The sequence below is a fragment of the Andrena cerasifolii genome, chromosome 1 (assembly GCF_050908995.1).
Source record: "Andrena cerasifolii isolate SP2316 chromosome 1, iyAndCera1_principal, whole genome shotgun sequence".
In the NCBI taxonomy this organism is placed as follows: Eukaryota; Metazoa; Arthropoda; class Insecta; order Hymenoptera; family Andrenidae; genus Andrena; species Andrena cerasifolii.
Window position 1 is genome coordinate 6,422,289 of NC_135118.1, and position 15,178 is coordinate 6,437,466.

The 15,178-nt window shown below is 45.9% G+C and overlaps 1 protein-coding gene across 2 annotated transcripts in view; it reads left to right on the plus strand.

Annotated features, from left to right (window-relative positions):
- Mirr (iroquois-class homeodomain protein mirror) overlaps positions 1-11,589 on the plus strand; it is a 64,421-nt gene extending 52,832 nt beyond the window's left edge. For both annotated transcript variants that reach the window (XM_076809003.1, XM_076809011.1), the window contains 2 exons: positions 6,375-6,679; positions 9,078-11,589. In XM_076809003.1, the coding sequence (XP_076665118.1) occupies positions 6,375-6,679; positions 9,078-9,997 (1,225 nt within the window). In that variant the 3' untranslated portion in view covers positions 9,998-11,589. The remainder of the gene's footprint in view (positions 1-6,374; positions 6,680-9,077) is intronic.
- Positions 11,590-15,178: the final 3,589 nt, after the last annotated feature.

The window sequence follows — 15,178 nt, forward strand, 5'->3', positions numbered from 1 at the left end:
AGGATGAAATCCCCTGCTTATTCGCAAAGTTTCATAATTTTTTGAATTTTCGGGTTCGGGACCTTCCCTTGTCAGTGAATCTTCAAGGGCGACTTGCCGCTAAAACAATTGGGCAGCCAGGCTCAGATTGCCGGTGGACCAAATATGTCCAATGACTGATGACTGCCGGCACGCCATGGGGGCAAACGGAGTAGGGCGGGCAAGATGAAAGGGACCGCAGAAGGCTGGCGTGGCTTCGCGGTTGATTAAACTGAAACGCGACCACTAGGCAGGGCCTTTCTGTACGAGCGAACGCGTGCGAGCCTTCGTGCGTGTGCACGCGGTGTATCTACGAACGGAAGATGGCGCCGTGGCCGAAATGGCTGCACCTTTGCGTTGATAAAAGCACGCGAAGCCCGCCACCCTACCTGGAAAGGTGAGAGCGGGAGAAAGAGAGGAAGTTGACACGGGGTGGAGAGCGAAAGGAGAGTGAGAGAGAGAGAGAGGGAGAGAGGGAAGAAAGAAGTCGGATATCACCCCTAGTTACGAGTGGTAACGAGGGGCGGAGTCGCGCGAGCCGCACACCTGCCTCGTTTCGAACTGGCCATGGTCACTCACCCCCGTTTTGATCCCCTTCAAGGCTACGCCTTGACAAACGCGTTTACGTTTAACCACTCCACGGCAGAGGGTCGCGAGGAATGGCCGTTTCGCTGGAGTTTAATGGTCGATCCTCGTGGATTCGATGGAGTTGATACTTGATCGCCTTCCGGGGCTAGGGGATGCTCGTATCTTCGTGCCGAGGGGGTGGTCGCTTGACATTAAGGGGGTGAGACGGAATTCCAAATGTCCTACGGTACAACTATGATAGATGTCGAGGAGTTTTGGTCATCGTGGTTCTCGTGCTTTTAGAGTAGGAAAGTCTGATGTGTGGGTCGTTCAAAAATTGGGGTCAGGTACATGTCAACTTAGGTCTTAGCGAGGTAACTCTTATTCAACAGTGTCGTGCACCCGGGACGTTACGCATACATACACTTGTGTATAAATATTTATTTTATTACAAGAAAGTTTGAACTCGTCGCTTAGTACAAAGTACAACAGACTTCTAACGCTAAAGACATCCGCAGGAGAAAACGTGGACAAGTCGGAGAATCCTATTGGTAGTGTTTATTGCGAGGGTGTGGGAAATGGAAACTACATAGGATTGGTTATTGAGGAAGGGTGGAAGTTGTGTTTTGGAGAAAGTTGGGTTCTAACGAAGACGTAGTTTACGCTTTGGAAGGGGACTTTGGGACCCAGAGTCTACTCCGCTTGTTTACTGATAAGTCACGTACGCTCGAAAGGGACTATGGGTTTTAAAAGGTGCGCTAAAACCAGACGCGCTAAAGGAATCCAATACCACGCGAATGCTCGCAGAAAAAACTATAAAAAGCCATCTTGACGCGTTCAAAGTCGACTACCCTCTGGCCCCTCGTGGAGGGTACGAAGCGGGAACAAAGGGACCGCTGAAACGGAAGTACCGGCGAGAAGCGGACCGATTAGCGATCGCCATGGAAACAAGCGGCTGATGCGATCAGCCCCCTCGCGAGGGAAGAAGGCCCAGGTATCGCACGCGTGTGTACGCTCCTGACTGCGCGCGTATATACGCGTATAAAATACGATTTATATATAGATAAACGCGTCTATATTCCGGGCGGCCGTACAGCGGACGTATTTTAAAGCTGTCGAGGATGGTGATCCTCTGGGTGGTGGCTTGAGCGATACGAGCGGAGGCCGAGCGAGAGGTAGATTGGTAGGGAAGCGTGCAGGAGCGGTGCGAGCCGCGGGGGGAGAGGGAACGAAAAACTGGTCGCCGCTGCACAGAGGGACAGGATAAAGAAGACAGAAAAACAGAGAGGGCGAGAGGGAGGCACAGGTGGACGCGGAAGAGGCGGAGAGATAGAGGGCTCGGGAGGGGTGGGTGGAGGAGACGGGATCGGTAGAAAGCAGCAGTTCCCGCTCTCGGGGGCGGCTGGCTGTTATCATGAGAAACAAGCTTCCACTCTGATTTTTTAATCCGATCCGCGCCCCCTGCCACCGGCTGAATTTTAAAATAACTGCAGAACGCCATTTGCTCCTCGCAAACAGACCTGGGTTAAGCCATCCTCTATCCCTTTCCCATCTTCCTGTCCCTCTCTGTCCCGCCGCTCCGGTCCACCTTCCTCCTCCACCTCCTCCTCCTCCTCCTCTATCTCTCGACTCTTCCGGTCTCTTCGCGCGCGTGCACGCGGCTCAGGCTTCTACCCTCCGCGCGGACACAGGGATATACACCCGCGGGAGGAGCAGGCGAGAGAGAAAACGCGTCGGGGCGAGTGTGTGTACGAGCGTCTCTCCGCGCTCTCGTGGAAAGAGGCGGCTGATGCCAAATTGAAATGTTTAGCGCCTCGTTTCAGCTGCTGCGAGTCCCGCCGCGGTGGGACAGAGACGGATGGAGGGCGCGGAAGGGAGCAACCGGAAAAAGATAGGGGGAGAAGGAAGACAGAGGAGGGCCGGCAGAGATACCGCGTTGTAGGCCTGCCTCGGGGAAGGGTAGATAAGTGACAGTTTTATTAATTTCCCATCTCCACCGCCGACCCCCTGCAGCCACCCCCCCTCCACGATCCGCCGCCAACACCGGCAACCGTCAGTCGCGCGTCCACATACGCCCTCCACCTCGCCGTTCCTGTGCATCCCTCTCGCTCGCGCGCGGCTGGAACGAAAGAGGGTGAAAATAAAGCTCAATAATGGCGGCTCCCCGTCACGGCGGGCCAGTCCTCTGGTAGACGACAAAGGTGCGCTTCCGAGTCGACTCCGAGGGGATTTGGATCAACGATATCTCGTCGTTCAGGATGTTACTCGGTGCCTTCGTGACGGAGGGGTGACTTTTTCCGTCGGGGATGGGACCACCTCTATTCAGGGATTATTCCGGAACCGCGACTTTTTCCTAGTGGAAATCGCCATCGGGCTGGGTCACCGTGCATATTGACGTTTTTAAAGTCTTGCTTTTTCCACCCTCTCGCGAGTAAGCTCTTAGCGGGTGATTGTACGCCGGACGGCGCACAGTGGTCTGTCCAATAACAATTCTAGCGGGACAAAAGACGCAGGTCGTGCATAAATCATCCGTTAGGTGGAAATGTTTATTATTTGTTCGGAAAACACCATTTACATTGTTCTACCACCCTTAAAAGTTAAAAGTCAGAATCCAAGGGTTTTTTGAAACCAAAATTCGTATTCTGGGGTTATTTAAAATGTAGAAAGCGAATGTGAACTGTGTTTTGTAAAGGAAAAGTGTTTACAACCACGTTATTTAGAATGAATTACACATTTTAGCCCCTAACATCACCATTTTTCAAGATAGAATTATTTTAATTATGTATACAAATTGTGTAGAGTTTCAAATATTTATAAAGCAAATAGAACAAAACAGCACAAACATTTTCAGGCTCTATGAGGTTCCTGGGTATCTAGAGCTTTTCCAACGAAAGCTGTTGAAAAATTCCAGCATTTTTATGATTATATTTTAATTCTGTTTGTTGGAAATTAAAATAGTCATGGCTGAAGCTTGATTTACTACTTACTGGTACCCCTGCAATCCATTATCCAAAATACTAACAATTTAAATCGCGATACAATTGAGCACTTTGCGATTTTATGGCCAAAACCACAAAAATAAATTTTTTAATTCGACAAAATAAATGCAAATATCAATTGACGAACTAATATGAGCATCAAATGTCTCCAATTTTACTGTTAAATGTTTTAATACAAAGCTAGTGTAGACTCTCAAATATTTATGTTCATGTGAGATTAGAACGATCGCAAAGAATTAATCTAGATTTTCGCATTACTTCAAACATTTATATTGTATTATCCAAAGTTCTGAAAATAATTTGAAGGCGTGGATTCAATTCCTGGTGGTGCGTAAGATATCTTTTTGTCCTCAAAATAATTGTGTTTCGGTTTTTAATACGTAATTTATACAATTTTTAAAGTAGTGTTTTAGAAATAACCTTTTCATATAAGAATAAATTTTCAATACATTAAATAGTTATCAATCCCATAATATCCTGCAATGATTTTCATTCCTATTTTACGTTGAACTATTTTGATTCTATAAATGCAATTATTAATTGCTAATAGTTGCTAATCTTATAATTATATGCATTTTTTTAAACACGATCCAGTGTGTCTTGTATAGCATACGACTTAACTGTGATCGTAACTGGTTTAAACGTTATACATTACAAACCATTTTATCCTTTTTTAAACGATTTAATTCAGCTTTGATCTTCTGTTTGATTGTTTGTATTAATAGATTTCGTGTTATTTTACGAGTAATATCAAGTGGTTACGCAGTAGATGTTAACAAATTTCAAATATATGCTGTAGAAACGGCAACATTAATTGTTGCATTATATCCTTGGTACATGATGCCTACTACTGTACACAAAATATTAATTCATGGCCAAGCCATTATCGCACATGCCATTTTACCAATCGGGCAATTAACAGAGGAAGCCCAGGAAGCCCGAAATAAAGATTTTAGGCACTACCGCGAATTACACGCAAGAAAAAGCAGCCGAAAAATGACAAACCAGGATGTTTTAAACAATTTACTAATAAGCTCCGATCCATATATATGGATGTATATACATGGAAATCAACATGGAGGTACTCTTGAAGTCCCATTCTTAAAAAAGAGCGACGGGAAAAAAAATGATCTTAGATTATAATCATTAAATGATGAAATATGTAAGAAATGAAGTGAATGCCCACCTAAACGTCGATCCGTCCCACTGTGTGTCGCAGAGGAAACGGAAAACAGAGCAGAGGCTGTAGGAAGACCGCAACCAGGAGGAGAGAGGAAGTCGAGTGGAGGCGGGACAAGGGAAAGAAGAGTAAAAGAAGCAAAAGGGGTAGAGGCGGAGGGTAGTGAGCATCTCTGGAGTCCCAGACCCCGGTTGGCCGCCGCTGGAAAATTTAATTTCGATCCCGTCGATTCAGCAGTTATACCGAAGTTTAATCTTTGATAAGGGTTAGTCTTTTAGTAATGGGATCCCGGGGGGTCGGTCGCTCCGGTTCGACTGGGTGGCGGCGCGCAGGGGGGTGGACACACAGCACTCTCGACTCCTCTCCACTCCACTCCTCTGGCCAGGATGGAAGAAAGGAGCTTAAACCGTTAGATAGAGATCTGCTCTCGGGATGAAAGTAGTAGCTACCCGCTTATATCGTTCCTCTAACCGAGCAGGACTCGGACTTTTATACCGAGCTCCGAGGGGGGGAAGGCGTAACGAGCCTCACGATTGGATAAGTTTCCCGACACGAGGTTCCAACGGAGGCTTTGCCTTCTTCTTCTCCTTTTTCCTCCTCTTCTTCTGCCTCTTCCGCCTCTCCGTTCCTCGGGTCGCGGTGTCTCCTCTTATCCAGTTTGCTGCTATAACGTATCGCGACTTGTATACCGTCCCCGATCGCCTTATATCCGGGTCACGTGCATCCTACGACGATGAGAACGGCCAACGTCCGAAGGACTTAATAAGGGGATGGACCTCGACTTCAGAGAGCATTTGTATTAAAGACTTTGCGTTCGGTCTGTTCTCCGGATCCCCACCGCGACATGGGTGACTTCAATTCACGCGGGAGGGGATTGGACGTTTTCAATTTCAGGTGGGCCGATTTTTGGAGAAAATTTGTGGGATGATGGTTTGTGCGTTTTAGGCAATGTGGAGGAAAATTTAGCATCGTGGTAGTGGTGTTTCAACGATCTGACGTAGGTACTATTATGTAATTGCTGGCACAGGTACGTTAGGTAACGAACATTTCTGAACAATCATTCTCGGAAACGTTTACTCTATGCATTTTGTAAATAGTACTAGGACATTTCTCTTGCATGTTTCTGCCAGCGATAGGTGAATCTTATGTAGTCGTTATGCGCATATATTAGTATTTTAGCGTGACAAGGCATTTTTCGAAATACTTTCGAAGTGACATACTATGTAATGAATATGTAAGCCCGGAAACTACTTATTTTGCTGCAGACGCCTTCATTGCTGTTTGACTATTTTCCGTTTTGTCATGGTCATTCATGTATATGGAGTAAGATTAAATTCCCAATTTGCATAAGTGGCCCAATATCATATCTTACACGGACGTAACCTTAGAATACAAATTAGATGGTTTTATGAATCCACCATTGAAAGGAAGTAAAGCCACTTACACTACGGACATTACTCCGATACCGTTTCTAAGAGTATAGCTCACCCTGCTGCCCTTCAAGATTCAGAATAAGATCTGTTGAAGTGCCAGTCGAGCATTTGAAGAAGCAGTAGATTTGTTTGTTAGAAGCCTTGTTACTCAAAGGCCGTCTAATTTGTTGGTTTCAGTTATGGGATGGATCTGAATGGCGCGAGGCGGAAGAATGCGACGCGAGAGACAACGAGTACGCTGAAGGCCTGGCTGAACGAGCACAAGAAGAATCCGTACCCGACGAAGGGTGAGAAGATCATGCTGGCTATCATCACGAAGATGACGCTGACGCAGGTGTCGACGTGGTTTGCGAACGCGCGGAGACGCCTCAAGAAGGAGAATAAGATGACGTGGGAGCCGAGGAATAGGGTCGAAGACGAGGACAACAACAACGAGGACGACGACAGTGGAAGGAAGAGCGTGGACGAGAAAGATCGTCTCGGTAAGTGTCAATTAAAAACGAAAATCCATATTTCCAAATAAAAGTAGGGGAGAGCGGGGACAAAAGTAACATTTTTTACATTTGGCATAGCCTACAATTACTTTTTATAGATATAAAAATGACAATTATGCCTTAAGATAGTATGTTCCTTGGTCTGTCATTTGAGCCCAGATTCAGCTTTACGTGATAAGTAGTCAAAGCGTTGTGGTAGTTTTCCGCAGTGACTGTCATTGTTACTTTTGGTCTGCAGGGGTAGGACCAAAGTAACATACGGTGGGGGCGAAAGTAACACTAATTATTTTGAGGAGAATTAAGTAAAACACTTCTGCCAACCGAAATAGGATTTTTTATTATAAAAAAAAGGATAGAAAATAACATTTAAATAGGTACACATATTTTAAGTAACAATAAAAAAAATTAAATAACGATAGGTAGAAAGCATAACCAGCTTTGGACATTTCTTTGGTATTGTGTATTTAGTTGAATGATGACATACGTAGTGAAGATCACCCATGGTCCAGTTTGCGTGGGACTAACCCTTAAAATCTAGACATTGATCCACTTCTCTCTCGAACAGCTTTCACTGAAAGGGTCCAAACAAACCAGACATAGACAATCATTATCAACTGAAGAATTCCTATCCTGTATGCTATTTTTCTCGCCCAAGTAACATGTTACTTTCATCCCCATAGTGACGTGTTACTTTTGTCCCCAGCCATGTTTTTCAGAATAGCATTGTTATAACATACAAACTATACAAGACTTGTTGAAATCAAGTACAGAAACTTCTAAAGACATTATCTAAGAACACTCTAGCAAATAATTGGTTTAATATCTACAGTTTAACTAAGAATATTAACAAAAAAAAAACGAAGTAGAAGAAACTTACCTGAATGATCTAAATAACAATTTTAGCTTCCCCATAGTATACAATTTGTGCTACTGCTCAGCGTCATTCAGTACAATAAAAGAGACACTATACATATGTAACTGTGTAAAACAAACGTTTTGGAAATGTTTGTGGAAGAGGGGAGAAGGTGTGTTACTTTCATGACGGTGTTACGCTTGTCCCCGCTCTTCCCTATCGTGAAACGGCGTGAATTTGTCCGAAAGTGTATCTGCGCAATTGGAGTGGCTATAGATAGTGATGGGACTGATACGAATATTATTCATGATATTCAATCAATTCGATACCAAAGTACTCAATAGCAAATATCGATACGCATCGAAATTTTAGGTAGTTGGTATCAATTATCGATACCGATTCTTCGTCAACCGACGCCATATTAATACTATACCGAATCAAAACCGGTTCGATACTTTCCGAAAATATCGATATTCGTTTGATACTTTCCGAAAGTATCGATATTCGTTTGATACTTTCCGAATTTGTTTGATAATTTTGTGACGTATCAAACGCATATCGATACTTATATATATTTAATACCTGCTGCATGCTTGTACGAAAGTATCGGTTTCGAATTGCAATTTTGTACTTCACAAAAAAAATTATTTATTACCAATCATGATTTGATAATATAACAATTAAGTAGGAGTAGGAATCATTATCATGAACTACCTATATAATTGAACTTTTATTAATAAATGATAAAAATTGGTTCATTATACAATGTTATTAAAAAATAATATTTTGTTTACTTTATTATCCTTTAATCGATTTCTTGTCTTACTTACTAACTCTCCAGCCTTTGAAAAGACGCGTTCAGCAGGCATGGAGCTTGCCATAATTTAAAAATATTTTTTTACCAACTCGGCTAGAACGAAATATTTGTTTGCGTTTTGCTTCCAATAAATAAGAGAATTTATTTTTCTGGATAAATAAGTTTCTTTAACATCTTGTGATTGTACGTCGACAGATATCGACATTTTCAGGTACGTATCAAATAGATCTCAATATTTACGTGTAGGTATCAAACTGGTATCGATATTCTCGTATAGGTATCAAATAGGTATCAATATCTTTGTGTAGGCATCAAACAGGTATCGATACATTCGCACATGTAAGTATCAAAGAAGCATCGATTTCTTTTGATACCTTTGACTTTGATATATACCAATACCAGATTGAAATTTGTAGAACGGTATCGATATGCATCGATACGGTATCAGTCCTATCACTAGCTATATAAACTACTTAGAAAGTGTGATTTTCTGATCGAATAATCCTTATGGCCTAAGCAAATTTGGGCTGATTAGAGTGGAGCTGTGCTTAAAACACTGCAAAAGGGCAAAACTTCTTCCATTTTTAATATCCTACACATACCACATCAGAAAACTTACTTCAGTCGCACCGTAATTGAAAACGTCATATTTCCACGAAGCCCAGAACCCTCTCCTCCACCATCCGAAGCCAACAATTCTGTGTTCTCTGTTGCAGACTCGAAGGATTCCGGTACCGGTTCGAGCGAGGACGGTGAGCGACCAGCTCACCGGATGGACCTCCTCCACGGTACCAGCGGTGGTTCCGCGGGTGTGCAGGGCAGAACTGAGAGCGAGTGGAGCGAGTCGCGGGCCGATAGCGGCCCCGACAGCCCCGAGTGTCTCTACGACCAGCGAGAGCCCAGGCACCCGCTGCAACTCCAGCACCCCGCGTATCTAGGGTCATCCCATGGTCGACTTCTCCGCCATTCGTCTCCCGAGAGCACCTCGCCAAGCAGTCACCATCTCCCAGCGAGCACCAGCGCGCCGTCTACGGGCAGTGGGGTGACCACGAAGCCCAGGATCTGGTCGTTGGCCGACATGGCGAGCAAGGACGGCGAGCAGCAGAGTCCCAACCCAACCACGATGACAGGCCTCTCGTCGCCCTACAGCGGAAGCAGCGGCGGAGGGGGCGGTGGCGGGGGCGGAGGTAAGCTGGTGAGCCCTCTAGCGAGTCGCCTGCCACCCCATCACCCACTGCACCCTGCGATGCACACGGGAACGCAGTTCGTCAGGCCGCATCCGGACTTCTACAGGAACCTGTACGGCGCCTCCCATCTGGGATCGGGCGACATGTCCCTGCTGGAGACGTACTCGAGGACTCTGGGCGGCTTGAGCGGCGTGATGCCACCGTCGACGGCGCCCAGCATACTGACGTCCACCGCGTCGGCGGTGTCTGCCAGTGGTAACGTTAAACCTTTCACGATTAACGGGGGCGGCGGAGCACCCGGCGGGCCAGCCGTTCTTCTGACGACCGCGTCCTCGGGCCTCTCCCCCTCCTCCTCGTCGACGGCCTCGTCCGGCGGGTCCGACCACTCGCCCCATCCGAGCGGCAGCCTGCCCCCCACGCAGGAGCTCAAGTCCCCCGGGCGGGTGTGATTTCCGTGAGTTCACGAACTATAAATCGTAATGACTGAATTCGAGGCCAGAGACGGCCGCGCGCACGCGCGGCCCAGTGTGGTGTGGATGACAATAATAAGAGACTACGATCTTGTAATTAGTGTACAGTAACTGACCGAAGAACGAGATATATTATATATACGCCCCTTCTTATCCACCCTTGTTCGCTCACCCTCGTTCCTGTAATTGGAGCAGAATCAGCTGGCCCGCTCGAGGCCAGTCTCCCTGCTGCGAATTGCCGCCCAAAGTGACTGATATTTTCATTTCACGCCAGCTTGGCCTCTGTGGCGCGGGGACGAGTCGAGCAGAGGAGACTCGCTAAAGTTCGGGAGCTTGAAACTCGCAGGCATAAGCTTTCGGTCCTCGAAGCATAATGGGCGGAGCAAACGTACGAGAGACGGAGTGGCGGGGATAACCCTTTAGTGGCCTCGCACGGCCAGTTGATTTTGTCCCGACGATATTCTCTTTATTCTTCGTCTATCGGGCTCCTTTTCGTTATTCCTACCCCTCCAAACAACAAACCCCTCTTCCTACACACTTCACCCCCACCCCGTTCCCGACGATAAAGAAAGGAACGAGAGAACGAAATCGTAGGACCCGTTTATCTCCGTAGCAGCAGCAGCTATCGCGGTTTAAAGGAAAAAAAAAACTATCCCTAATAGGCGTGTCGACTCGACAGTAATACTATACATAAAGTACTATATATATAAATACACGATGATAATGATAATAATTATTTATGCGTTTGTAAATAGTAGAGAGGGCCCAGTAGAAGAGCGTCCGGCCAGTGTATGTATTGTATGTAGAGTAGGTACGATATTATTATTATTATAATATTTGAGGATCATAATTCATACTAACGACGATGACGATGATTATTATTATTATTATGATTATGATGATTATTATTGTTATTGCAATGTTTATAATATTATCGATTCACGTCGACTCGGTCGATCATGACGAGGTATGGATCGTTGATCGCTACGGCAGATTACGGGCTGACGGGTGGAGCGCGGGAGCACGTCGAAGTCGCGTCGCGGTCATTCCGTGAGTGTTATTTATTTATTGGTCGAGGGCGAACGATACTTTCCATTAGAAAAATCGTCGTAAATTTCGCGGCGCGTGATCGACGACGCTATCGATGGATATCCCGCTGTTGATGTTTCTTCATCCCCCGTCGGTTTCTGTTGATCGAGATTTCCCGACGATCGGCGACGCGACTCCGCCCCGAACGCGCTCGGCCCCGCTCGTAATCTGCGGGGACTCAGAATTCGCGTTGCGCCCCGCTGCCGCGAGATAGTCGTCGAGCCTCGGATCGGGCGCGATAGAGAAAAATTGTAACACAGAGACGTACTATGGAGAGCCGTGGCCCTGAGAAGATGGGGCCGAGATGAAGCGCGACACCGCGCAGGGCGCAGCGACTGTCAACATATCATGTCATGTCGAGAGTGAACGATCGCCATCACCTTTTAGTCATTCGTGTCCAAAATTTCACGCGAGCTCGCCGATGCCACATTGGCAGATGGCTTGCAGACTGTGTCCTTTCGCAATAAACGAATCATTATACAAAAAAAAAAAACGAAATGTATTGGGAGGCTTCGTTGTTCTTTCCCTGTCCGTACCTGTCCTACGTTTGATCGATCGGCGGCTATGTTCCTTCGCTTCCAACGGTGAGAAGAAGAGGCTAGCTTTTCCGGGGATGTCTGGGCGATGGAAAAGGGTGAGTTGTTTTTAACACGTTGCTGAGATTCTTTGTGCAACCCTCGGGTCAACAGAGCTTTTCTACTTCGTTTAATCTCTATTCCTATACAGCTGGTGGTCTCTGAGAATTATTGCTACCGTATTCCTCTCTACGAACGTCACGCTTCCCACAGAAATAAATTCTATGATCCACGCTTCGTGGACCTGATAAAAAAAACTATCACGCCAGAGAATTCAGCTTGGGAACCAAGAGAAACGTTTCGCAGCACCCAGTGAACAGTTTCTGCTCCCGCAAGCACTGGGACCGTCCCCGAGCGTTCGCCGAAACGTGCACGCAGTGGCAAACGCGAATCATTATGCCGTTGGCCGGCTAATCGCGGCGCGCATGCATATCCCGATGGAAGTAGACAATACGCGGCAGTGGAGCCAGCGAGGCGCAAGGGGACAGTCGGCTGGCGGCGGCAGATGAATATGAAACGTCCTCGTTCTCGGAACCGGCCCCGAAGATGTACTTATAAAAATGCAAAGCGACCGACTTCTGGGTGGTTGCGGGACAAGCCTGGTTATTAGTAAACATTTAAATCGACAATCGCTATAGGTATACGGGGGACAGCCAGGGGAATGCCAGTGTCTCCTCGTTCCCTTCCTCCCTGTTCCCCTTTCTTCTTCTATCGCTGGACCACGGACGGTGCCCGCTCAGCTTCTCCGTCCCGCTTCCGACCGCGCCAGCCGGCCAGGAGGAACGCAGAGGAGGAACGACACAGGCCCGGAGAGATCGTTCGTGGTGGAGGAAACAAGAAATCAAGCCGCGGGACCACCCGCCACGGCCTTGGGGGCACCGAGCCGCGGATCCCAAGGAGGTCCATCCCGTCTTCATGAATCAACTCGTTCCTGAATCGGCATAAACCTTCAAAGGGTTGTGGGGGTCCTCCTCGGCCCCCGCTCGCTAAATCCCGCAGAGTTATACGGACACCCGCGTCCCCAGGTTCGCTCCCCCTTGAAACGTTGCCCCGCTGGCCTCGGCATTTCGGGCTCGCGGCCCCGCTCGCTCCGAAAATGGGCCACGAGACGTGGGTGTGCTCGCTGAGTGGAGGGAAATTACGTTTCCTGGCTGTTGGGGATGATTCTGTCGATGGGAGCTTTTGGATTTGCTTTGTGTGGATTAAGGGTTAGATGATTTGGGAAGCTTAGGTGTCTTTAGAGTTTAAGTTTCGTAGAACATAATTTGTTACGAAGCTACTGTTAAACTCTTGTGAACAGTAAGCGGAAGAATTAACCTTGCTGTAGGGGAAGCGGAGAGTGGCATGATAGGGAAGCTGAGGAAAAATGCAAAGAAATTGATAATTATATCTTTTAGTTAACCCAAAATTTTTTATTGTCTAAGTTTGTCAACTGAATTGGGGTCTGCCGCGACCCCAGTATACCAGTCACGTTTGCCAAAAACAGTATCCCAGTTAAGGGTTAAGTTTTTATGAATCAATATGTAATTACAGTGGCTCACGGCTATAAATCGTACGCTCTTTAAAATCGCATAACTTTTTTAAAATTAATCCAAACGACTTGAGTTTTTTTAGAAGTTAGAAGGATTAGTTTGCTAAGTGACGTGATTCGTCATTTTGAAAAAAAATGCACGTGGTCGGAATACCAAAAAAAATAGAAAAGGTCGTTTTTTAACCTTTTTTATAAGCCTGTATGGAAAATTAAAAAAAAACATTTGCGGATTTAAGTAAGTTATATATGTGGCTAAAATTTGATGAAAATCGGTTAACGTTGCGCTGAGCTATAAACGCTTAAAGATCGCAGAATAAGGTCGTGAATCGCGGAAATTCCCAAAATCAGCAATTCTCTACCATATACTGCGATCTTTAAGCGTTTATAGCTCAGAGCAACGTTAACCGATTTTCATGAAATTTTAGACGCGTATACAACTTACTTCAATCTACAAACGGGTTTTTTTTTTAATTTACATTACAGGCTCAGAAAAAAAACGACCTTCACTATTTTCATCGCTATTCCGACCAGTTGCGATTTTTTTTCAGAACGACGAAATACGTCACCTAGAAAACTAATTCCGCTGCTTTCTAAAAAAAAAACTCAAGTCGTTTGGATTAATTATAAAAAAGTTATGCGATTTTAAAGAGCGTACGATTATGGCTGCGAGCCACTGTATAAGTTAATACTTTAGTCCCTGGTATATAGTCTGAACAGTATTTAAATAAAAATTTGAAGTTATAAAACTTTAAAATAAAATTAGCGAAAAACCATCTTGCCTCGCTACCCCACCCCTTCCCCTGCCCCAATTTCTCAATTGTCAGCAAAGAGTTTCCGCGAGTGCAATTCGGAGTTCATTCAGCCTTTGAACACGTAGCAATGGGCTCTCCGTTGGTGTCCTTCCCCGGAGCAAATGAAATTAATTTGTCAGTGGGCATTATCCGCCACGGGGGCGCGAGCATACGTCTAATTTTAGAATTACAAAAATGCATTACGACGCGCCGTTAATGCGGCGAACAGCATTTAAATTGCCCGGTAAACCAGTTTTATGCGGCCGTAAAGATACCGATGTGCAAAAATGCAAGTGTGTAGACGAGGAGGAGGAGGAGAGGGTGGTGGGGTAAGGCGGCGTTTTCACGGGGCGACCAGTACCTGCCAGGCAGATAAACCGACCCATTACCAATATAGTAGCCCAGTTGTAAAATGATCGTGTCGCCGGGGTACTAACCGGGACAACACTATCTACCGCCAATGGCAAGGCAGTTTTTAGCTACATTACCCTGGGGTGGGGAGGGGGTTGGGGAGGCAATAATCGACCACTTATCTTACAAGTAGAACGTCCAGCGATTTCACGGTGCAATAAGTTGCGATTAATGGGCTTTTACATTGTGTCGTGGAGTTGTCGCATCCATTTTGTCGTTTCCAGGGATGAACGATCACCAGGGTCGTATGGTTGGTGCTATATTGTAGATGGGTACCATAAGAAAGTTACCGCGAGTGCTGGTAGGTAGCTACAATCAGGCATACTGATCTGACTATAAACATATTAGTCTATCATAGAAAATCATAGATGAAACTGTAATGATTGCAGTGAACTGGAATGAGAGTGGAGGTGGAGCTGGTACCGAGGAGGCGCTGGACATTTCTAGAAACTGTTAATGCAGGGGAAGGTTTAGAAAACTGTTTTCAGTGAGTGTGTTAGAATATAATGTTTATTTATTTAAGAAAATAAAAGTTACACAGTCGAACGTCAGTATAATAATGATAATAAGAACTGTATAAAACTTAAACTAAAAGTAATAGAAAGAATAGTCTTTAGCGCGATACAAGTTATCCGTTCAGAGGGTTTTCTCGGACTGAGAAGCGCAGCGGTCGAGAAGACCGTTTTCCCCTCTTTTGGGTCTCCTGTAGCAAAAGAAAGGAAACTCATAAGTTACCGGGTCCTTAAAGACACTCTAACTCTAG